Raw genomic sequence first — 23,308 nt, 5'->3', positions numbered from 1 at the left:
CCCAGTTGGAGTGCTGTTGCCTTACAGGGTCTTTCAAAAGTCATACTTATGACACATTACGCATATTTTTCTTCCCGAGAACATGGCAGTTTTTCTGTTGACAGTAAAATATTCCCTTTCTATTATGATATTCTCCTTTTCTTCTTACAATAATCTGTTGTGCAGGCTTTATACAAACACACATTTGTACACACGCGCGCGCCCGCACGCTCTTCGGATGTCAGCAGCCACCATACTGGCAGAATTGAATTGCCTGGCCATTTGGTAATTTGAATGAACATGAGGCTTCTGCTTTTCCTATGGAAAATGAAGCAAACCCAACAGTTTCTCTGGGAATTCATGCAGTGTGAACAGAACACATCTTGGCAAAATGGTGAGCCAAGAAATTCCTCTTTAGTTGCTCTGTTAGGCAAACTGCATTTTAAATTTCTTGCCGAGGGCTTTGTTTGACTTGCCCCAGGCAAGCTGTTCAACATATTTATCAACCCTGTTGTAGCATTAGAGCCAACACTTATCTAGGAAGATCATCCGCTTAATGCCATCTGTCATCAGGAATTTTATTTCTTTCAGCTGAGCTTGTTCTCCATTTCAGGCTTTTTTTTTTTTTAATATTCCTCCCAACCATTTCTTAGTTGATTGTTTTCCAGTGATCTCAGATATTTTGTGATTGCTCAAATATTCCGTGGTTGCTGCATGCACAGTAAACCCCTAAAGGCATCAATGATACAATTTTATTTCAAATCCTGACTGATAACATTAATCCTATATGCATCCAGATGGCTCACCGGAGCACCCTACATATTACAGTGTTATATAAAAGATGACATTACATTTCAATCTGAATCTGGAATTCTTTCCAGATTTTCAACAGAAATTTGATAAATTTCACAACAAAGACTCTCAGGTAATTCATGCTGCCTTTTGATCTCGGTGCTTACTGGGACACAGCTTTGATCATTTTACCCTTTCTGGCCCTTACGAGCTGTTGTGTAAGTACACAAGCAATGTAAATGCATTTGACAGAGCTGTATTCACTCCTTCTACATGTGATTCTGAAGTCCTGTGCTGCTCTTGGATCTGTATCTTCAACCACAGTGAAGCCAAAGAAACTGGAATATTTCCCTCTGGAGAACAAACAGGAGAACAGGCTGACCAGGGAGGTGGTGGGGGCACCATCACTGGAGGTTATCAATGTGGAGATGTGGCAGTGAGGGACGTGGTCAGTGGGCATGGTGGGAATGTGTCAGTGGTTGGACTCGGTCATCATAAAGATCTTTCCAACCTTTTTTCTTCCATGATTCTTAAACTTAGCTTACTGGAAGACAGATGCTTCAGAGTTGTATGAATCCAAGATGAAATGTTTTAACCATGGGTATACAAGCACTATATATAGTGCTTCTGTGTTATATATGTATGGCTCTGGGCTAGGTAGAGGTCTTCTCCTGGCCCTTCAAGGTGAAGCCCAAGTACCCACTGCAACCTGAGAAGTCCAAAAAATTAATGGTCTCCACAGCTGAGGTGAAGCATAAACAAATATCTGTGTGGCTCAGGGCTTAGGAAATATCAGCACTTGCACTGACTTCAACCAGAAAGCTGTACCAACCACATTTTTAAGAGAAAAGGCTGATCACACACAGTTAGAATATGGCAGAAATCTATGTAATATACATTATTTTATAGATATATTGCTTGAATGGTAGAATCATTAGGTTGGAAGGGACCTTAAAGTCCATCCAGTCCAAACCCCTTCTGTGGGCTGGGTGTCCCTACCAGCTCAGACTGCCCAGGGCCCATCCATGGCCTCGTGCACCTCCAGGGATGGGGCACCCACAGCTCTGGGCAGCAGTACTAATGCCTCACCACTCTCTGAGCAAAGGATTTCTTCCTAATATCTGATCTAAATCACCTTTTAGTTTAAAACCATTCCACCTTGTCCTGTCGCTATCACACTTGCTGAGGTTCAATTTATTCCTTCCAACTGGGAAAAAAAAAAAAAAGAAAAGGAAAAGAGAAAGAAAAATCAGTTCAAAGCAGCTGAGCGTTTGCTAGGCTTCTCCAGATTTTATAGAGGTAACTAAATAAATCGTGTTCAGACTTGGAGCCAAATCCTAGACCGGCCAAGGGCTTTGGCAGCTGTGCCGTCAGCTCCCGGCGAGCAGTGGAAGAGTGGCAGGATGTGTGGCTGGCTGTCCTCTGCTGCCTCCGTGGAGAAGAGCAGCCTGTGCCCCAGCTCCTTTTGGCTGGGTTCGAGCAGCTGGCAGCATTGCTGCTTTCAGGGCTTCAGAGCGTATGCTGGCACAGGCTGCACTCCTGCTCAGTGTGCTCCTGAGCTTTGGGTAGATAGAATCATAGAGTTAGAGTTGGAAGGGACCATTGTAGGTCATCTGGTCCCACTGCTCTGCAGTGAACAGGGACACACACAGCTCCATCAGTGCTCACAGCCCCATCCAGCCCGACCCTGGGTGTCTGCAGGGATGGGGCACCAGCACCTCTCTGTGCAACCTGTGCCAGTGCCTCGCTGCCCTTAATGTAAAAAACTTCTTCCTTATATCCAAGCTAAATCTCCCTCTTCTAGTTTCAAACAGCTTCTTAGTCTGCTGCTCGAAGTGTGGGTGGAGGGCTTGCAGGCTGTGGGCCAAAAAAGCCTTGGCATGCCATGGAAATAATGCAGTTGTTCCTCTGAATTAGACAAAAAAAATGTCTTCTTTGGATGTCCGATGGGGCTGCTGGGAGGGTAGGGAGAGATAACGCTTGTAGGTAAAGCTGGCAGCAACCAAAGGTCACGGGCTGTCAGCTGAAGTCAGCCTGGGTGCCCAGAGAAGAGAGACACAAAGGTAAAGGACACAGGCATAATAAAAGGATGGAATAAAAATACCATGGATGTTGTGTGTTGTACAGAAAATACGAAAACCAGCCAGGCTATAAAAACAATGCACCCGTTGTGAGTTTCTCTAAATGGAAAGCTGAGAGTCCCTGAAGCTTCAGTCTTTGTTAACATCTATGGGACTCACAACTTAATAGATTTTAATTAGTACAGCATGGGTGCGTCTTATTAGGTTTTAATTTGGATCAGGAATGCCCTTCTGATGCAAATCTACTGCCTGTGCCCAATTTACATCATGGAATCATGAATAGGAATTTATATCAGTGAACACGCATGGAAACTGAGCGCTATTCAAAGACGTGATAGGGAGAAACACCAGGGAAGGGGAGCAGAATGAGAGTGAATAAAGGTTCCCTGTGTGGGATCTTGCACTTTCTTGTATGGGAGGGGAACACATCTTGAATGTTGCATGATTTTAAACAAGTTTCCCATCTGTTTTTTATTTATTTATTTTCTTCTGCGTGATGGATGTGGCATGCAATACAAGAAATAAAGAATCTAATGGTACCGCTAGGTACATGATTACCAGGATAGATCTGGAATAACTGGACTTAGTCATTCAGCTTAGGTTTCCTGTGTCTTATATCCCTAGAGGCATTCAAGGCAAGGCTGGATGTAGCTCTGTGCAGCCTGGTCTAGTGGTCGGTGACCATGCCCATGGCAGGGGGGCTGAAACTAGATGATCTTTGAGCTCCTTTTCAACCCAGGGCATTCCATGATATTATGTTACAGACCCACACATTGACTTCAACAGTTGAGTTGATCTTGATAGGGTCTTTCTTTAGCCACCAAAGAAAAATAGGCAACTTCCAACCACAACTTATTTTGTGTGATTTGATTCAACTAGATTGAAAATGTTCATGTTTTTATGTCTGCATACAAGATACAGGCTTTATCTCTCCTTAAATATGCAAATAATTGTATTTGATATGGCCAAGAGCCTTCTACCTGGCTTTTCATGAAGGGCATATATCTCTCTCAAGTCCCATTTCATGTTTGTCAGCCTTGGGCAGATAGATGTCTTGGATATCCTAAGGCATCTCAAAGCAAAGAGTCATGGAATCATAGAACTGCTGGAGTTGGAAGGGACCCTTGAAGGCCATCTGGTCCCACTCTCTGCAATGAACAGAGGCACCCACAGCTCCATCAGTGTTCGGAGCCCTGTACAGCCTGACCTTGGCTGTCCGCAGGGATGGGGCATCCTCTACGTTTGACCTTGAATGTCTCTCTTCAGTCAAATAAATTAATCCCTTAATGTATGAACTCCTCTTACAGTCAGTAGACACCGGTCAGTACATTAACGTAATCTGTAAACTGATGAATCTCACCAGAAAGTGAACACCTGGAGTTCCATTTTGCTCAGTTTAGCTCTGTGAATATTTTGAAATTATTACAGATTATCTTTAATAATGGGATGTTTATCTCCCTTATGAGAGCAACAGTTTGCTTTCATTATTTTACAGGAATGCTTCAGCTTGTACAAACTGTTTTTAACAAATATGCTAATGGTTGCGTTGCCTATGGAAACACACATTCCTTCACTGAGCTGTATACCAGAAGAGTTGTTCAGAGGAGCTATATATATGTGTGTTTGTGTGTGTGTATTTATATATATATAAAGAGAACGCGGAGAAAAAGGATATGGAAGCTAGAAAGGAATAGCAGTAGTAGCATTTATTCCCAAATTGTGTGATTAATATCATTTATAGGGATGAATGAACCTTTAAAGACTGCCATTTGAATCTGTTTGTTTTTGAAGTTCAAAAGCGTAAAATCTTTAAGTGCCTTTTGAAATTCCAATTAAGAGTCAGTCAAAACCCATCACTTAAAGAATACTTTTTGTTTTACAAATTAGCAATTAAACAGTGACAAATATCTTCAATGCTTAAATGCTTTTCTGCCATAACCATTATGTTCAAATTATGCTTTTTTGGGAGGTATGAGTATGTTTCCCAGTATTTCCCTTCTTTTTGTTTCTCTTAGGAATGCTGCTTGCTATCTAATACTAAAGCCGTGCTCAGTTAACTGGTATTGAGGATTATGCAAAATATTTAATGAATAGTTTAAAATCACATTCATCTTTGCTAGTTTTGCATTATACTATGGGTGGCTTATTTCCCTTTTATATTGTTTTCTCAACTACTTTTTACTGCTTTTTCCCTCTGAGTTTATCTAATCATTTGGAACATCTTCTGTTTTCCTACTGGAATAGTAGAATTTAGGGGAAGTGAACTTCTTTGTACTACAGGAGCGTGTGATGTCTTTAACTGAGATTATTTCCCAATTTTAGTACTTGAACATGGCTTCAAGGAGTCAGTGTTCCGAAGAAGAGACATTCCAAGAGCTGATGTGTCTGAATTCTAGAATATTATGGGGGGGAGGAAGAGCTATTCTTAATATTCCTCTCTTCGTGACAATTTCTTCGTAAAACATGGCTCCACTTTAGCAGAATAACAAGCATCAGCTGCTGGATGTATTAATACCACGGAAAGCAATTTAGTGTTGTATTGTTGTAAATTATGTCCCTTTACTAGCAGGTTGTTTTCTTGTGACAATGACTTCAATTTTATCTGTTCTCGTGGATGTGAGGATATATTGTTTGCACAAGGTGTCAGCGTACTTGAGAAATCATGAGAATAGTCCACCAAAAGAATAAAATGTCTGTTTCTGAGAGGATGGAGAACACAATGATTTCAGTTATAAACTTGTTACAGAGAACAAAACGTGAAAGAAACCATGATGAAGATAAAAGTAATCAGGTCAAATGGGAGAGGGCAATTTGTGAGAAAATCCTAAACAATGGTGTTTGATCAAGGAGAGTCACCAAACACTGTGGTTAATTATCAGTGTTTCCATACATCTTGAAATAAATAGGAAAGCAGTGAGCATTTCTACTTTGTATTTGAAGTTGGGCCCATGTTTGAACTCAAACCTGAATTTGGTTTGTGTCATTTTCTTTGAGTTATACCTTTGCACTCAGATGTGAGTCTAGGAACATATTTGGGGAAAATGTGGGGACCATACTCTTCCTTAGCATGGATGAAATAGCTCACACACCACTGCATTAGTTGCCTTAGTCCTGCCCACAGTAACTTGATAGATTGCCTACAGAGTCCTTCCAACAAGGATTTCCATGTTACTTGCTGAAAAGTAGATGGAGTTTGAGGCAACTGAAGATCACGCTTCTCTTGTAACAGTAAGGGTGCCCAGCATTGAATTACTAATGTTGGCCTGAACTTTATTTTCTGTCCCATGTTCTTAGGGTACTGATCCAGAACTAGGTTGTAGGGAGTGGGCTGACTCTCCAGTTGTCACGGTGTTGTCCGTGACAGTGACCCAAAGGAAACCGAGAAGGGAGAGGGGAGAGAAAAAGAAACTGCGTCAGTGGCCGCGCGGCCGCCCGAGCAGAGCCGCGCTCCGGGAGGGGGAGGGGAAAACGGCGGGAAGAGATGGGTCTACAAAAAAAGCAACGGCACGATCTGAGAAGGAACGGTAACTTTACTAAATCTAATAAAATTGAACAATTGAAAAAGAGAGAGAAAAATTTCCAAACCAAAAGCTATGAGCTTACGCTAAGGAGGACCTGCAGGGGAAGCACACGTGCTGAACCTCCACCGCAGCCCAGAGCCACGCGCCCAGACCGAGCGCCGCCTGCATCCGGTGCGGAGCTCCGCCCCTCCCCTCTGCTGCTCCCCCAGCATTAACTCCTTAACTGCTGCATGATGCTCTGATGTGGAATACCGGCATCAAAACCACAAAACCACAACATTCCACCCCTTATTCCACATCATCACATCATGCTTAACACACATCTATACATAACCAAACAGTAATAACATGAGTTACATAGAAACATATATATATATATATATATATATATATACATACATACACACGTAATTACAGACTGCATTCCCCCAGCATCAAATTCCCTTGTGGGACACACTGGACGTCCCCATTTTTATCCATTACCCACCAGGTGCACCCAGGTCCCTGCGCAAAAACGGTTCCACGGAGGGGTTTGCCTTTTCCAGAGGCTGGAAGGACCCACACCGCTTTTCCCAACATGCTCCTCACATGTACCACAGGGACCTTATCTCCCTCTATGGTCTGTAGGGAGCCGGACTGTGTAGGACCCTCTCGGTTGACTGATCCCCTAGTGTTGACCAGCCAGGTGGCTTCTGCCAGATGCTTCTCCCAGTGCTTGAATGTCCCACCACCCATTGCTCTCAACGTGGTTTTTAACAACCCGTTGTAGCGCTCGATCTTACCAGCAGCTGGTGCATGGTAGGGGATATGGTAGATCCATTCAATGCCGTGTTCTTTGGCCCAGATATCCACAAGATAATTTTTGAAATGAGTCCCATTATCGGACTCAATTCTCTCTGGAGTGCCATGTCTCCATAGGACTTGTCTCTCGAGCCCTAAGATGGTGTTTCGGGCGGTAGCATGGGGTACTGCGTATGTCTCAAGCCACCCAGTGGTCGCCTCCACCATGGTGAGCACGTAACGCTTACCATCGCGAGTTCGTGGCAAGGTGATATAATCAACCTGCCACGCCTCCCCATATTTATACTTTTCCCATCGCCCTTCCTGCCATAGGGGTTTCATCCTCTTGGCCTGTTTAATTATGGCACATGTGTCACAGTCATGGATAACCTGTGCAACGGCATCCATAGTTAAGTCCACCCCTCGGTCTCTAGCCCACTTATAGGTCGCATCCCTTCCTTGATGGCCAGAGGTCTCATGGGCCCACCGAGCTAAAAACAGCTCTCCTTTGTTCTGCCAGTCCAAATCGATCTGAGACACCTCAATTCTGGCAGCTCGATCTACCTGATGGTTATTTTTCTGCTCTTCAGTAGCTCGATTCTTGGGCACATGAGCATCTACATGGCGCACCTTTACACCCAACCTTTTTGTTCGGGCAGCAATGTCTTTCCACAGTTCAGCAGCCCAAATAGGTTTACCATTCCGTTGCCAGTTGTCCTGTTCCCACTGCTGCAACCACCCCCATAAAGCATTTGCCACCATCCAAGAGTCAGTATAAAGATATAGCATGGGCCACCTCTCCCGTTCAGCCACATCTAAGGCCAGCTGGACAGCCTTTACCTCCGCAAATTGGCTTGACTCTCCTTCTCCTTCGGTGGCCTCTGCAACTCGTCGTGTGGGGCTCCACACAGCAGCCTTCCATCTGCGATGCTTCCCAACAATACGACACGATCCATCAGTGAAGAGGGCATACGTCTTTTCATTCTCTAGTAGTTCGTTATATGGTGGGGCCTCTTTAGCACGTGGTATCTCCTCTGATGGGGATGTTCCAAATTTCTTGCCTTCAGGCCAGTCCATGATCACCTCCAGGATTCCTGGACGGTTGAGGTTCCCCATCCGAGCTCGCTGTGTAATCAGCGCAATCCACTTACTCCAGGTGGCATCGGTAGCATGATGGGTGGGGGGAACCTTTCCTTTGAACATCCAATTCAGCACTGGCAGTCGAGGTGCCAGGAGGAGCTGTGTCTCAGTACCAATTACTTCAGAGGCAGCCCAAACCCCCTCGTATGCGGCCAAAATCTCCTTCTCAGTTGGAGTGTAGCACTCCTCTGAACCCCTGTACGCTCTGCTCCAAAATCCAAGGGGTCGGCCTCGGGTCTCCCCAGAGGCTCTTTGCCACAGACTCCAAGTGGGACCTTTCTCTCCAGCAGCAGTGTAGAGGATGTTTTTCACATCCTGTCCCAACCGAACTGGCCCCAGGGCCACAGCACGGGCTATCTCTTGCTTGATTTGCTCAAAGGCCTGCTGCTGTTCAGGACCCCATGCAAAATTATTCTTTTTCCGAGTCACTTGATAGAGGGAGCTTACTATGAGGCTGTAGTTTGGGATGTGCATCCTCCAAAAACCTACTACACCCAGAAAAGACTGTGTCTCTTTCTTGCTAGTGGGTGGTGACATACTGGTGATTTTGTCAATCACATCTCCTGGAATGTGACGACGTCCATCTTGCCATTTTACTCCTAGGAATTGAATTTCTTGGGCAGGTCCCTTCACTTTGTTCCGTTTAATAGCAAAACCAGCACCCAGAAGAATTTGGATTATTTGCTCTCCTTTTTTAAAAACTTCCTCTGCTGTATCACCCCACACAACAATGTCATCGATATACTGGAGGTGCTCAGGTGCCCCACCCTGTTCCAGTGTGGTTTGAATCAGCCCATGGCAAATGGTTGGGCTGTGTTTCCACCCCTGGGGCAAACGGTTCCAGGTGTACTGAACGCCCCTCCAGGTGAAAGCAAACTGTGGTCTGCACTCTGTGGCCAAAGGAATAGAAAAGAATGCATTGGCAATGTCTATAGTGGCATACCACTTGGCTGCTTTTGACTCCAGTTCATACTGCAGCTCCAACATATCTGGCACAGCAGCACTCAGTGGGGGTGTGACTTCATTCAGGCCACGGTAATCTACCGTCAGCCTCCATTCTCCACTGGCTTTACGCACCGGCCATATGGGGCTGTTAAAAGGTGAGTGAGTCTTGCTGATCACTCCCTGGCTCTCTAGCTGACGGATCAAGTTATGAATGGGGAGCAAGGAATCCCTGTTGGTGCGGTACTGCCGTCTGTGCACTGTTTTTGTAGCGATAGGTACCTGCTGCTCTTTCACTTTCAGTACCCCCACAACAGACGGATCTTCTGACAGGCCAGGTAAAACAGACAGCTGCTGAATGTTGTCTGCATCTACAGCAGCTATTCCAAAAGCCCATCGGTACCCCTTGGGATCCTTGAAATGTCCCCTTCTGAGATAGTCAATACCGAGTATGCATGGAGCCCCCTGTCCAGTCACTATGGGATGCTTCTGCCAGGTTTTACCGGTGAGGCTTATTTCTGCCTCCAACACAGACAGTTCCTGAGAACCCCCAGTCACTCCAGAAATATGAATCAATTCTGTCCCTTTATAACTCGAGGGCATCAGAGTGCACTGTGCACCAGTGTCCACCAGTGCCTTATATCTTTGTGGCTCTAATGTGCCAGGCCATCTAATCCACACAGTCCAATACACTCTATTATCCCTCTCCCTCCCCTGGCTGAGGGCAGGGCCCCTCTATTGGTTACCTGCAGTGACGGGAGCAATTTCATTGGTGGCTGATCTCTGCTGTAGTTCTCTCACACGTGCTCGCAGTACAGGAGTGGGTTTTTTATGCCACTTCCTCATGTCCTCTCCATTTTCTCGTAAGAAGCTCCACATGGCCACACGTGACATGATGTTACTGCCGTCATTTGCTCGTGCAGAGGGGCGGTTGCCTTTGGTTGCCGAGACTTTCAACAGTTTGATAAATTGCTTCATCAGATTCTTTGCGTCATGCTCGTCTTCATCAGGTGTTTCCAATACTGACACAGGTTCATCCCTATTCATCAGTAATGACAGTTCGTCCAGTATAGTTTTCTTTATCTCACCTACTTCTTCTGCTACTATAGCTGCAATGGAAGCACGTGATGGTGGAAACTGTTGTTCAAAGTTTTGCAGTGTAATAGTCAATTCATAAACTGGGAGTCTTCTGTCTTGACCCTCGAATCTATGGAACATTGCTACCAGTGTACTTGCGTACCTCTCTGGTGCTGTTTTTGAGAGCTTGCGATATACATCAGGTGTGCACCTTACTCTATCAGGATCACGGTCCTGGTGTGGATTGTTAGGGACGAAATTGGGATCATACAGCATCTCTACTACGGCTGTTTCTCTCAAAAATTGGATGCCTTTCTCCACGGTGTTCCATCTTTCCACCTTAGGCTCCAGATCATCTTTGTAAGGGTATCTATCCTTTACAGCCACTAGGACTCGTTCCCAGAGGGTAGCGACTCCATTCAGACATCTGCCAATTCCTCTGTCGATAGCTGGGTCTCGGGCAATGCTTGCCAGTTGGCGGGCTTCGCTGCCATCTAGGGACACGCTGCTGGCACCGCTGTCCCAACACCGCAGCAACCAGGTGACAATAGATTCACCCGAGCGCCGTACAAACTCCTTTCTTGAACCTTGTATTTCAGTCATCTTTAGGGGTCGACGAGTAGTGGTAACAGTGACTCCATCATCATCGCTGTCTTCTCCATGTCTCTCACTTTTCTTAGTGGCCTTTTTAGGTGGTGGTGGTGGTGGTGGTGCTGAGGAGGGCCCCTCGCCTGGATCTTCCTTTTTTTTCTCTGCTTCTTCTTCTTTCCGTTCCAGGCGCGAAGACGGCCGTGTCCATTTCTGGCCTTCCACAGGGGCAACCGACACTGATACCGGTGCTTCCTGTGATTGGTCAGGTCTAGCTTCGAGGTTTTCATTTTTGCTTTGGACCTTGGTTTGGAAACCATTTCTCTCCAGAATATCAATTGTGGCTCGATAAGCACAAGCCAGACCCCAAACAATACATTCCTTCTCAGACCGTCCTGAGTCACATGACTCCTTACCTAAACACTCACTGAATTTCTCAGGATCCCACAGGTGCTCAAGATCAAAATTGCATAACACCGGGGGTCCCCACGCTTCTAATTTCTTTCCTAATTTTTTCCACCTTCCCTGCCATTCAACACTCTCTGGTTTTGAGGAAGGCTTCCTCCACATGATATAAATTGCCAAGAGAGCATTCAGGAAAATAGATAACACAGTTGTCAGGTTGACATCCTGAATATAGGTAAAGACCTGAAAAGAGTAACTGGAAACCATTCCAAATGCCGCATAATCTGTCACGTTAGCCAGGGTGTTTAGGTAGGAGGCATGTAACCCCCTCAGCACACTAAAGTAGCTGTATATCCACATTACTCCGGTGCTGAACGCGAGGAGCTTAAAAAGACGCCAGCATGCTATAAGGTACATGAAAAACCTTAGTCCACTCTGCACCAGATTTACAATGGAGTGCCAATACTGCACTGCCCGCATCCTCCACCAATAATTGTCACGGTGTTGTCCGTGACAGTGACCCAAAGGAAACCGAGAAGGGAGAGGGGAGAGAAAAAGAAACTGCGTCAGTGGCCGCGCGGCCGCCCGAGCAGAGCCGCGCTCCGGGAGGGGGAGGGGAAAACGGCGGGAAGAGATGGGTCTACAAAAAAAGCAACGGCACGATCTGAGAAGGAACGGTAACTTTACTAAATCTAATAAAATTGAACAATTGAAAAAGAGAGAGAAAAATTTCCAAACCAAAAGCTATGAGCTTACGCTAAGGAGGACCTGCAGGGGAAGCACACGTGCTGAACCTCCACCGCAGCCCAGAGCCACGCGCCCAGACCGAGCACCGCCTGCATCCGGTGCGGAGCTCCGCCCCTCCCCTCTGCTGCTCCCCCAGCATTAACTCCTTCACTGCTGCATGATGCTCTGATGTGGAATACCGGCATCAAAACCACAAAACCACAACACCAGTCTTCTGAGCAACATGTCCATGGTGAGCTAGGAATACTATATTTGCAGTGGAATGTATTACATGAAAAAGTCTCAAAGGATCATCAGTATAAAATCAAAGCTGTATGTCAGATGCCAAAAAGAGAAAGGCACAGAATTTCTGATTTCATGAATGCCCCAAAACATTTTCTTCTCCACAAAGCAAAGCTGACATGTCCAGGCCCCAGTAAGATAACGTATATCCAAGTCTCCTATGAGAACTGGGTCATGTGGAGTACTACATTCCAGATATTTCAGTAACAGTTATGCATGTTCAGGTTGGACTTAATGGTCTTGAAAGTCTTTTCCAATCTAGATGTTTCTGTGATTCTGTGATTTCGAGGTTTTTATGGACTAGGTCTGCATTAGATCACTGAGGCTGGTGGGGTTTGGACTACTGATCATGGGAAGGAAGAGTGGCTCTGGGTTTTTAAGACATGGAGAAAGTCATGAGATACAGTCAGTTCTTCTTTAATAATGATTTTTTTTTTTCCAAGACAGTGGAGCTAATCAGCATTTACTGGTTTTAGGTAGCTCTCAGACACAAAACTGTCAGTCAGAGAAACTGGACAGAATTCAGTCCTCTAATTCTGAAACTGTGTTAGGCTTTTTCTCACTGTTGTTTTATATACTTGATTCATTGACTGGTGACTGGTTGCCTGTAAACCTTTAGTGTTGCCAAAGTGTGATCCAGTCAGTTCCATCGGGTGCATCGTGTGTCCACTGAAAACTAAGGAGACATTTGGCATCCACTGCCTAGGGTCCAGGCAGCATCCTCCTCCTCTTAGGAAGCACATGTAGTGAACACAGGAACACATGTGGTGAACAAGGAATCCACCTTGTGTGTAATATTGCAGCATCAGTATAATTCTGTAACCCTTCTAAAATGTCCTCATGGATAAAGCAGTATGAAGAAGGAGTCAAGATGTAGGTACAACTCTAGCATTGTATGTGAGGAATAAAGAACTGCAGGCAGTAAGAATTCTCGAATGTTCTTTCTGCTAAATCTGGGGACAACTTCAAGAGAGATCCTTCAGTAGTTTTCCACCAGCCTAATTTAGCTGAAGAACCCAAGTTTAATAGCCATAGCTGTCTCTGTAGTCTATGGAAAATGTGATTAGATGAGTAATTTTTTATCTTCTTTGAACTGAATGGTACTCAGGAAATGCCTGCCTCTTTCCACGGCCTCCAGGAGCAGGCTGGGCGCCCAGTTTTCATGGCTCACTTGAGCACCTGAAAAATTCTGAGTCATCACTTCTGTGCTTTTGTGTGTTGCAAAAGGAGTTGGTCAAAGTAAGCTTGAAGCTAATCTCTGAGTTTCAAAGAAAGAATATGTCTTTGTGAGTGATCATAGTTGTTCTAGTTGAACTTTGAAGGAGCATTTCTGTAATTTCTCAACCTGTTATGTCTGTCTCGTTATCAGTAGAGAACTCATAATGGGTCATTGATTTTTAAGTGTAATCAATAGCTAGCTAATGTTTTACTAGCTTTTATTTCAAATGTTTTAGAATGTGTGTTACCTTTGAAAGAGAAAACACTTTACCCATAATCAGGGATGAGTTAAATAATGCTAGAATCATAAACTCATTAAGATTGGAAAAGACCTCTGAGATTTCCCAAACCCAACCCCGTCCCACCCAGTGTGCCCACTGCCCACGTCCCTCAGTGCCACATCCCCACGGTTCTGGAGCACCTCCAGGGACAGTGACCCCACCACCTCCCTGTGCAGCTGTGCCACTGCATCACTGCTATTTTGGAGAAGAAATTCTTCCAAATATCCAACCACAGTTACTAGAGTGTACATGACATGTTTCAGCTCATAGAGTCCTCCAAATTGTAACTAACATCTCTGAACTGTTTAAGCCATCAGAGAACTGTGAATGGTAAGCTTGCTTGTTCCTTCCCCTTGGCTTTCACACAATGTGCTTGATTCCCATTACCAGGAGACTTTTCCTAGTTTACACCTGTTGACAGTATACTGCTTTTTGATAACTGGCCATGTGGGTGAATGAATTCTGAAATTTTGTCTGAACATCAAATATGTGCATGCATAACTTCTTAAAACAAAGCATTTTTTCTTCCGGTATAGCATATAATTTAATCCATTATTACTGCCATCTTTAAAGACTGCATATGCCTTAAAAACAGAAAATTAAATAACTATTTGCCATTAATACAAATTATTGTGTTTTGACAGCTTGCTAATCAACTGAAGTAAAAATGGTGCTGTACAAACAGTGCGATTGCATTTTAAGTGATTTTTGTGTGCTTGAAAGTTCTCCTTGTTTGGGTCTTTGAATCCTCACAGGACTTGTACTCTGTAATGTGTTAACATTCATTTAGAAGCAATATAAAATAAACTTATCTTTGAGTTGTGCACTGATGCAGAATGAATTTATCAGTATAGTTACTCTGAGTATAGTCTTGGGAAGCACTTGACCATCACATGCTGGCTATAGATGTTACTTTCAGTATGATCTATATCAATGAATTTGTGAATGACTGATTCAGCATTGAGCAGATTTTGACATACTGTTATGTACTTCACGCATCGTTCAGGTATGGGCTGTTTCTGGGGAGCTGAGAGGAAGTTTTGGAGACAGAAAGGAGTCTACTCCACTCATGTGGGTTACGCAGGAGGGTATACTCCGAATCCTACCTACAAAGAGGTCTGTTCAGGTAAGCTTGTCTCTTTGATTTTTAAGGACTGTGAAGTGGTCAGGCACTGGAATGGGCTGCCCAGGGAGGTGGTGGAGTCACCAACCCTGGAGGTGTTCAGGGAACATCTAGACGTTGTGCTGGGGGACGTGGTTTACAGAGAATGTGATAGCAATAGGCAGATGGTTGGCCTGGATGATCCTGAGGGTCTTTTCCAACCTTGGTGACTCTATCATTCTGATTCAGTGTCGATAAAGAGTGAATGAGTGACTGCAGAAGCTGGAGAGATGAGGTATTTACAGAACACTGGTACCTACTTGAGCTGTAGGGACTTCTGTAGTATGCTTATCCCATCATCATTTCCTACAACTTGGAAAGGTAGAAATGCTGTGAGGAAAAAGAGAAAGAAAAGTACAAGTCTTAGATTTTCTTCATTGCTTATTGTGCATGTTTTATCCTCTTCTTTCCATTTAACCTCCTGGAAAAGTCTAGGTTTCTCATTTATGTTACTATGAAAAATGTGTTAAATTTATATGCAGTTCAATGCCCAGCATCCTATCATTTCCAAATCAAATCCATGCCTTTAATTTTCATTTCACTCTGTACTAATCCTTCCACAGAACTGATAACCTACTGCAGTTTCTTTTTGTGATCCAAAACATAGACCCACTGGAGCCCAACTGACTCATGTTGCTGTTAAACTAAATTCTTGATTTCCTATACCCTATGAGGGAGAGCAACTTGAAGGTTTGCTTTTGCTTTATTTTCTTGATAGCACTTTTTATGGCAAATGCTGAAGTTGATATACTTACAACAGTCTATTGTGTAGGCTTGATAGAGTGTAAAGGATTCGGTGACATGAACAAATAATTGAACTCTAGCAACCATGGTGAAGTGCTGTAAGATGCTCAGAACAGGAGAAACTTTATGGAAAAAGTAAAAATGAGATGTTTTGAAGTGGTATTTTGTAGACAATACAGAGCATGTAAGAAAATGCCTTGTAAGGGCTAAAGAAAACATACAGATTAGGGAGAATTTCTGCTGGTAACTCAGAGCAGTATGTAGAAATATCAAAATATTCAGACAAAGAGAGGAACGCTGAGCCTTTGCATTAACTAATGCAGAGAGACCCAGAGCTTCTGCAAAACAGCAAAGAGAAATACTACCTATGACCATGGTCAGTGATGCCTGTCCTGTGTTATCTGTAAATTTTATAAATTTTATATGGCCTATCTGGCAATTTTTGGTCTCTCTATTTAATGACCTGGACATTAGTTAGATTGTTTGCATAGAATGGGGATACACAGAATAAGGATGTGCAGAACAGTTTCTCTTTCCCAATGCACTCGTTGTTCCAATACACTGACTGCAGTTATGTTGGACTGTTGAGTCTCTCTCCAAGACCCTGAACGCTGGCTGTTGGCCAAGGGAAAATGTGAATGCAGGGCAAGGTGTAGGAAAGGGAGCAGAAAAAAGATACCATGTCTTTTAGCCTTACATGATGTGTGCTGGTTTTATATTTTGGGATGGCACCACAGTATTGTGTGCTTCGCATTTGATTTGGATACTTTGAAAGCTTTCTGAAGTGACTTTATTTGTGTTATTTCATCAGCAGTGAACAAAAATGGTGATTTAACAGTAAGAAACCTGGAGGAAAGAAATGGAGGAAAAAAAAAGTCAGCAAAGTCTGTTTTCTGACAGTTTCACTGTTAGATTTGTGGTGCAAAACCACAGCTGAGGTTATTTTTCTAGTGCTTGTTTTCATGCACATTCACATGATGGATGTTTGTATGCCTCCAGGTACTGGACACTGGTGGAGGTTTTTCCTCAGAGATATCCGGAAAGATAAGCACATACTTCACAGCCTTGTCTCTGTGAACATAAATGTGATACGTATGTGCTGCATATTTCTGTTCTTAGTGCTGCAGCTGAGCTGAACTGGAGAACATTCTGATTCCTACATGCTAATTTGTTCTTCCTACTTAGCTTCTTCTTGCTCCATTTTATTCTGATTTTATTCTGATTATTTTATTTTTTCTGGCAGATTTTGTTTAATCTTTGAACATACCTTTTGGAAGTCTCTGTAGAGAGCTCTCACCAGCCCCCCTAAGATATTGCCATCTGGCTGCTTCTAGTTGCCATAGTTTTCACTGGGGAGAACAACTTATGAAGCAGTAGACTTCAGTTGTACACTGTGTGACTGCCACTTTCCTCTTCATCTGTTCTGACAAGGTCATATCCATGGCAAGCACTTAACAGTCATGGCCTCTAAATCCAGCTCTAAAAAGCACATTAATGCCACTAAAAGTGATTGAGCTTTGCTTTCAACCCATGCAGGCTGGAGAATCTGTGCAGGAAGTTATTTTAATGCAACACCTTCCTGGCACTCTGCTCTGAACGAATAAAAGCAGCCGTTCTTTGGATTGAGCTTGTAACCCTTGTTCCAAAAGCAGATCATCAGCTACACCCAAGGCAAAATGGTGTGGATTTATTGTTTTGCTCAAGCTAAGGTCTCTCCAAACATATCAAGCAATGGTGCTTTTTAGATTTGATTCCCTAGATGTGGGATTTGGTGCCATTTGAGATGTGTGACAGTATCACACCTGCCACACTGTGGTCACATCTGACAGCTTTATGTGGTTGCCCTTGGACTTCTTCAAAGTAATTGGATGCCTATTGTGCGAGCAGCTAATTGATATCTATGATGTCTGCATGTACATTTACTATTCATCCTTCTGTCTGGAGCTGAGGGTATTGCCATGCATTGTCAGTGTGTGTGTGTATGGAGGCGGGGGGTTGTGTGCCTGCTGAGATTTTCCAGTCTGTTGTTCTTGGATGCATGAAGTTCCAGTCCTTGATCATGTATATGATCTGAGCATGCTTTGTATCTATTTGGAACGCTGATCTTTCTTACACTGCCCAGGAAAAAGTTCTTGCTTTCTGTCTTAGCAAGAATATTTTCTATGTCCTTGGGCTCCTAGAGCCTTTGGAGGTTTTTGATTTCTTGTGAATTTAGGATGTTCCGTATTTTATCTGAAATAACATCCTACTTTGAGTCCTGTGTGGAGAGCACTGCCTTAAACGTAATTGATCTGAAAGTCTATACTAACATGGCACTAATATTAGCATATAAATGCCTGCAAGTTTAGAAATCACTGAGATGGAGACTCTGAGCCTATTGACTGTGGTTCAGTACGCTGCTTCACGTTCACACTAGGTCTCTTAGTCATAAGCAATTACATTCCATGGGAAACAAGAAAAAGCTTAATGTTTCTTTGTTTTCTTCCTGGCTTAAGTGTACATTCTAGAAAGAAAGTGTTATGTTGCTTCAGGTGAATGCAGATCTGCCTTCTGTACCAGGGGTGTCCCAGTCTTCTGCCATCTGTTGGGCTTCACTGGGAAGCAAAGTGATTGCAGATCTGATGTTAAGCTGCGATGGGGGCACCATTTCTCCTGCTGTATAAGCATCCTTGTTGGGGTCTCGTGGAAAGCTGAGTCTGTAAGAGCAAACCCCTAACTTCATAGGCCTTGAAGAGCAGTCAAATCTAACTCTGTTGGGGAGGTAGGAACGTCATAGTTCAGCTCGCAGTCGCTCTGTTCAGGTGCCAGGTGGATCATTTGAAGATTCTCCAGTCAGAGGATGTGGCATTGCCTTGTTAAATTGATGTTTAAGAGATAACTGAGTTATTTTGTAACTTATAAATACAGTGCTAAGAAGTCATTTTTACATTTTATGGTCACGACCATGGAGAGGAAAATCTGAAGGGACATTCTGGACAGGGTGAAGGATTTTCAGCTATTTCAGGTGCATTAGGCTAATACATAAATACACCGAATAATAATTTTGGCATTTGCTATGAAATGCACTTCTGTATTTTGCTTACAGATGTTCAGAACAGTGCTGTGTTTATCTGTATATTCATAAGCTTTTTGAAATCTGCATAGCTCAAGTGGCTCTGAAATCAGAAGGGAAAAACTCTACTGTTGTTATTCATAAACTGCTGATGTACAATTACCATATAAAATCTGAAGCTAAGGATGATTTTCTTAAAAACAGAACAGATTACAGTATTATGGTCCGGGCTGTTAACATGTAAGCAGGTCATTTTGTTTTGTTTTGTTTTTCCTCTTTGTTTGTCTTCAGTGGCTGTAATAGAAGAAAAATAGATGAATGTGCCTGTTTATTATCCTTTATTTGTTACAGGGCTTAGTGAACATAACAGTGTATTTGTTTAGTTAAACCCATTTATAATCTTGTCAATTCTCAATAACTTTCTGAAGCATATTCTCTTGTATACGGATCACAAGTCTTAATAATTAACAATGTAATATAAAAGTGCGTCATGTGGAATTAGTTCCTCTTTTGAGTTACATAAAATACTTGATGTGAAGTTGTTTTACATTTTGTATGCAGCAAGCCCACATTATTTTTTTCTGATGGATAATACTGCCTTTTGCATACCAATTAGTCTTTTGACTGCTTCCAGTATGTAGGAGTTTCAGTTTTCTTTAAGGCATTTGGGCTTCCAGAGGTCAGCTGGGAGACTTCTGAGCAGTTAATGGAAGAGAGTGAAGAAAGGCAGAGCTAATTTCTTGCACTGTTACCTCCTACCCCTTGGTCAGCTGGTGATTTACAAAATTACTTCCCTCTCTCTTTTGTCTGAGCTGTGCATGAAAGAGGGCAAGACCAGCACTAGGATCCATGGTAGATGATAGTTGGCACGTCTTTGCTTTGAGAAAGAAAATACACACAGAGGGCTTGACTGCATGACATAGACCTTTTTTTTTGACATACTGTGCATTAACATCATTGCTAAAGAGAGAAACCAGCAGCAGAGAGTCTTTCTAGCATTTGCACAAGTTACTATAGCAATATAAAGAAAATGCAGTATGGGGAGATGCTTCCTTCTGTCTCACATTTCTCGTTCTTTCCATGATACAGATGAACAGCAGTCAGTATATTGAGACACCACCTGACTTGAAAAGCCCTTAATTTAGACTTAACAACGCCATTCTGAAATGGGTTTGACTTTTGCAAGTGCTTAAATATATAAACTACTAATATTCGCTTTCTGTAGCTTGTAAAGGGATCTGAAGGTTTTCATGAATGAAGTCCACAAGATTAAAGCTTCCAAGCAGTAATGAGAATGGCTCGGGAAATTTTCTTTAAGTATCAATTATCTATCAAGAAAATAGATGCCTGTTGTGCCTTTATCTGTTCTTTGTGTGTGTTTGTGTGTGTGTTAGATCAAGATATAGCATTTTAATGACTTACAGATTCTGCAAAGAGTACCAGTGTTCATCATGTCCTCGGTCTATGCAGTGTACCTTGAGATGGTTGCCCAGTTGCTCTATTTCTCACCTATAGTATTTTTTGCCTAGTTCACCCAACAGAAAGGAAGGGAAGGTCAGCCGATCAAAGGACAAAACACCAAACAGATCAAAAATATTGCCATGCACTGTGGACATGTGCAATTTTTTTTAACAGCAACTGAAAAACAGGATATAGTAGAAAAAATACAATTTTAATAACTAGGTCACAGTTAGAGAAAGTTGTGTCTATAATCATGAAACTATAGTCCTTGGATCCTCCTATACATGCAGAGAAAACCTTTATATAACCCTATAATCTGTAACTCGTCCTCATTGCAGTTGCTAAGTCATGAAACAAAATGAATGCACCAATTTCACTTCACTTGGAAAGGTGATAGCAGATGCTGCTGCAATGTTAAAGCCTTGGCAACAAGAAATATAACAGATGCATTGAATTTCTGTTACCTGCAGTATTGAAGTTCTACCTAGAAAATTGATGCTGTTGACATGACTGACATGTTCTTTTTCAATAGAAGTGTTTCGTATTAACTCATTATGCCTTAGTATGCCAGGGTGCAGAAATACGTTCTGTGGATTCATCATTTCAAAATGAAAGGTAGAATGAATATTTTTTACCAGCCATTGTCTGAAAAACAAGAAGCTGTCTGTCCATAAGGGATGGTGGCCACTGTGCTCGGGGATTTCTGCCATGTCTTTAATCAAGGTTAAGTTAACATTCCTGTTTCAGAATTTGACTTCTGAGGGCTAATATCATGGCAGATTCAGGCTTGAAGAAATTAAACTTATATTTATTATTTAGATACCTGTTTGTGCCTTGTGGCAAATTTAAAATCCTAATAGCCTCACTGATATTCTCTGTTGTTTTATCTATTTATCTCAGCATTGCCTATAATCACAGGCTTAGGTAGTAGCAGCAGTATAAAACTAAATACATTATTTATTATTAACAACTTTATTTGAATTCTGTTCCACTGAGATGTGTTGTTCCTGTCTTTCTCATCTCCTGATTTTATTAAAGAGATATATAGAAGATGAAAATGTGATAGCCACAGAGGTTGAAAGACCCATTACCAAAGAAGTCGAAGACAAAATCTGACCTGCAGCCTACACAAAGCTCCCAAAGGAGCTTCATTTCCAGAAAAGACTCCACGCAGGTTTAGACCATGGTTTTCACCTTGTCACTGTGCCTGAAAACAGAAGGTATCCCTCATTTTAGGCATGGAAACATGATGGTGGTTTTCTCCTAGAAGTACAGATACATGTAACTCTGCTCAGGTTACCTGTACGTATTCCAATGCATGAAAACCATCTGTGGTATGTAATACTGAAGTATCATGCATAAAGTGAGACTGCAAGTGAAAAGGAAGAGGAAAAAAAAAGCAGGCAAGAGGACATTGTGTGAGCAGAGACTGGAGACTGAAGAAACCTGGGAGAACCTATTGCTGCTGAGAGAGCACTGACCTTAGTAAAGCAGGTGGTAAAAAGCATTTGTATTCTCCCTGTATATCTTGTCTAGTGTGGTCCACTTATTGTGTTTCACCACTCTTAGCGTGCCTTCCCCAAACTGAAGTCTTCATTTAGTGGTACATGTCTAAAATGCCATTGAGCTAACGTGGATATTTTGGAGAATGTTTTTCCTGAATTTGGGACTGTACTGAAGTGACCGTGTGTAAACATAACATACTTTGGCTTACTTCATTAATGGAATGTCTTTCTATGCCGGCATGCAAATGCAATTTTGTCTCACTTTGGTGGTTAAGATTTTGAATACACGTGACTTGCATAGATCTTATGTCTTGTTAAATGATGAAAAAAAAGATCTGATCACAAAACTTTAAGCTTTCTTCTTCGTGCTCAGTTATGCCCAAGAGGATTATTTTATCTAAGTTTATAATAAGCAGAATTATGGTTGTGTGCACTCACATGAATTTCTCAGGGTGAGACAAGAATCTGGTCTGGTGAGAGGAGAGGCAGGACCTTTGGGGCTGTAATATCAGGGTAAAGCATGCTTGGAGAACACCAGACTTGGTGATTTCAAAGGTCTTTTCCTATCTAGATGACTCTGTGATTTCAAGGAGAAAGCCAGACTGTAAGTGAGTTCACAGCATTGCTCACAAAAAATGAGAAAAAACATTCAAACTCCTTTGGGAGTATGACACACAGTAGTAGGCAGTGTATTACTTATTTAGAGAGGCTTAGAAAGAGAAGACAGACACTAAAGTAACTCTTTTTTTGAAGTTAGCTAAGCACGTAATAAAAATTAAGTGAAAATAACACTTGGCTCAATTACAGCTATTTTTTTTTTCTTTTTTCTTTTTTTTCTCCTGATTACTTTTGTTCAATAGAGGAATAAAAAAAATTAGAAATTGGTAGAACACTGATTTTCTTTTTTTCTAAATTGCTCCTAAGTTCTAAGGATGGATTAAAAATAATGGGATTGTTTTACAATGGCACCTTGGCCATTGGAAGTTTTAATTTTGAAAAGGACAACTCCCTACTTTATGGAACTCTACACTATTCCATTAAATGGAAAAATAAAATTATTTACTTGGTCAAGCTACTGTGTGCATTCTGGGAGGAAAAGGCTCACAGCTTAGCTAGGGATTATAACTTTACACAGCAGGAAGGTTTTTTCTGTAGGAGGTCAAGAAGTCTGTTGTCTGCTTGGATGCCCTAAGTACCGCTGTAGTTGCAGTAGTGATCTACAAGGTTTAGGCTTCTGAAATGGCCACTATCTAATTTTTATTTGAAGACCCAAAGTGATGGGAAATCTGCCTTTTACTTTGGTAGGAAACTTGCTCATTGTAGTAGGGTGCAAGAGCTGTCATCATAGATTGGTAGCATGATTCAGTTCTATTTAAAACTGCAGCAGAAATTTTTTTACCACCGGAGGTCCATATATCACTCGAGATACTTCTGACAGAAGCATCTGGTAAGCAAGCTCCTTGAGCTTTTCATTCATTGACTTCAAGAACAGTTTACAGAAGTTGTGTCTTGCTGTGTGTGATGTGTCTGCTCTTACAGCCTGGGCAGGAG

At 42.5% G+C, this 23,308-nt stretch overlaps 1 protein-coding gene across 2 annotated transcripts in view; it reads left to right on the top strand.

Annotated features, from left to right (window-relative positions):
* MSRA (methionine sulfoxide reductase A) overlaps positions 1–23,308 on the top strand; it is a 265,726-nt gene that overhangs the window by 114,735 nt on the left and 127,683 nt on the right. For both annotated transcript variants that reach the window (XM_065730528.1, XM_065730529.1), the window contains one exon: positions 14,840–14,959. In XM_065730528.1, coding sequence (XP_065586600.1) covers positions 14,840–14,959 — 120 coding nt within the window. The remainder of the gene's footprint in view (positions 1–14,839; positions 14,960–23,308) is intronic.

Source organism: Cyrtonyx montezumae, unplaced genomic scaffold, assembly GCF_038088225.1.
Source record: "Cyrtonyx montezumae isolate F1298 unplaced genomic scaffold, pur_monq_1.0 scaffold_13, whole genome shotgun sequence".
Lineage (NCBI taxonomy): Eukaryota > Metazoa > Chordata > Aves > Galliformes > Odontophoridae > Cyrtonyx > Cyrtonyx montezumae.
This window is presented reverse-complemented; position numbering and strand designations above follow the sequence as displayed.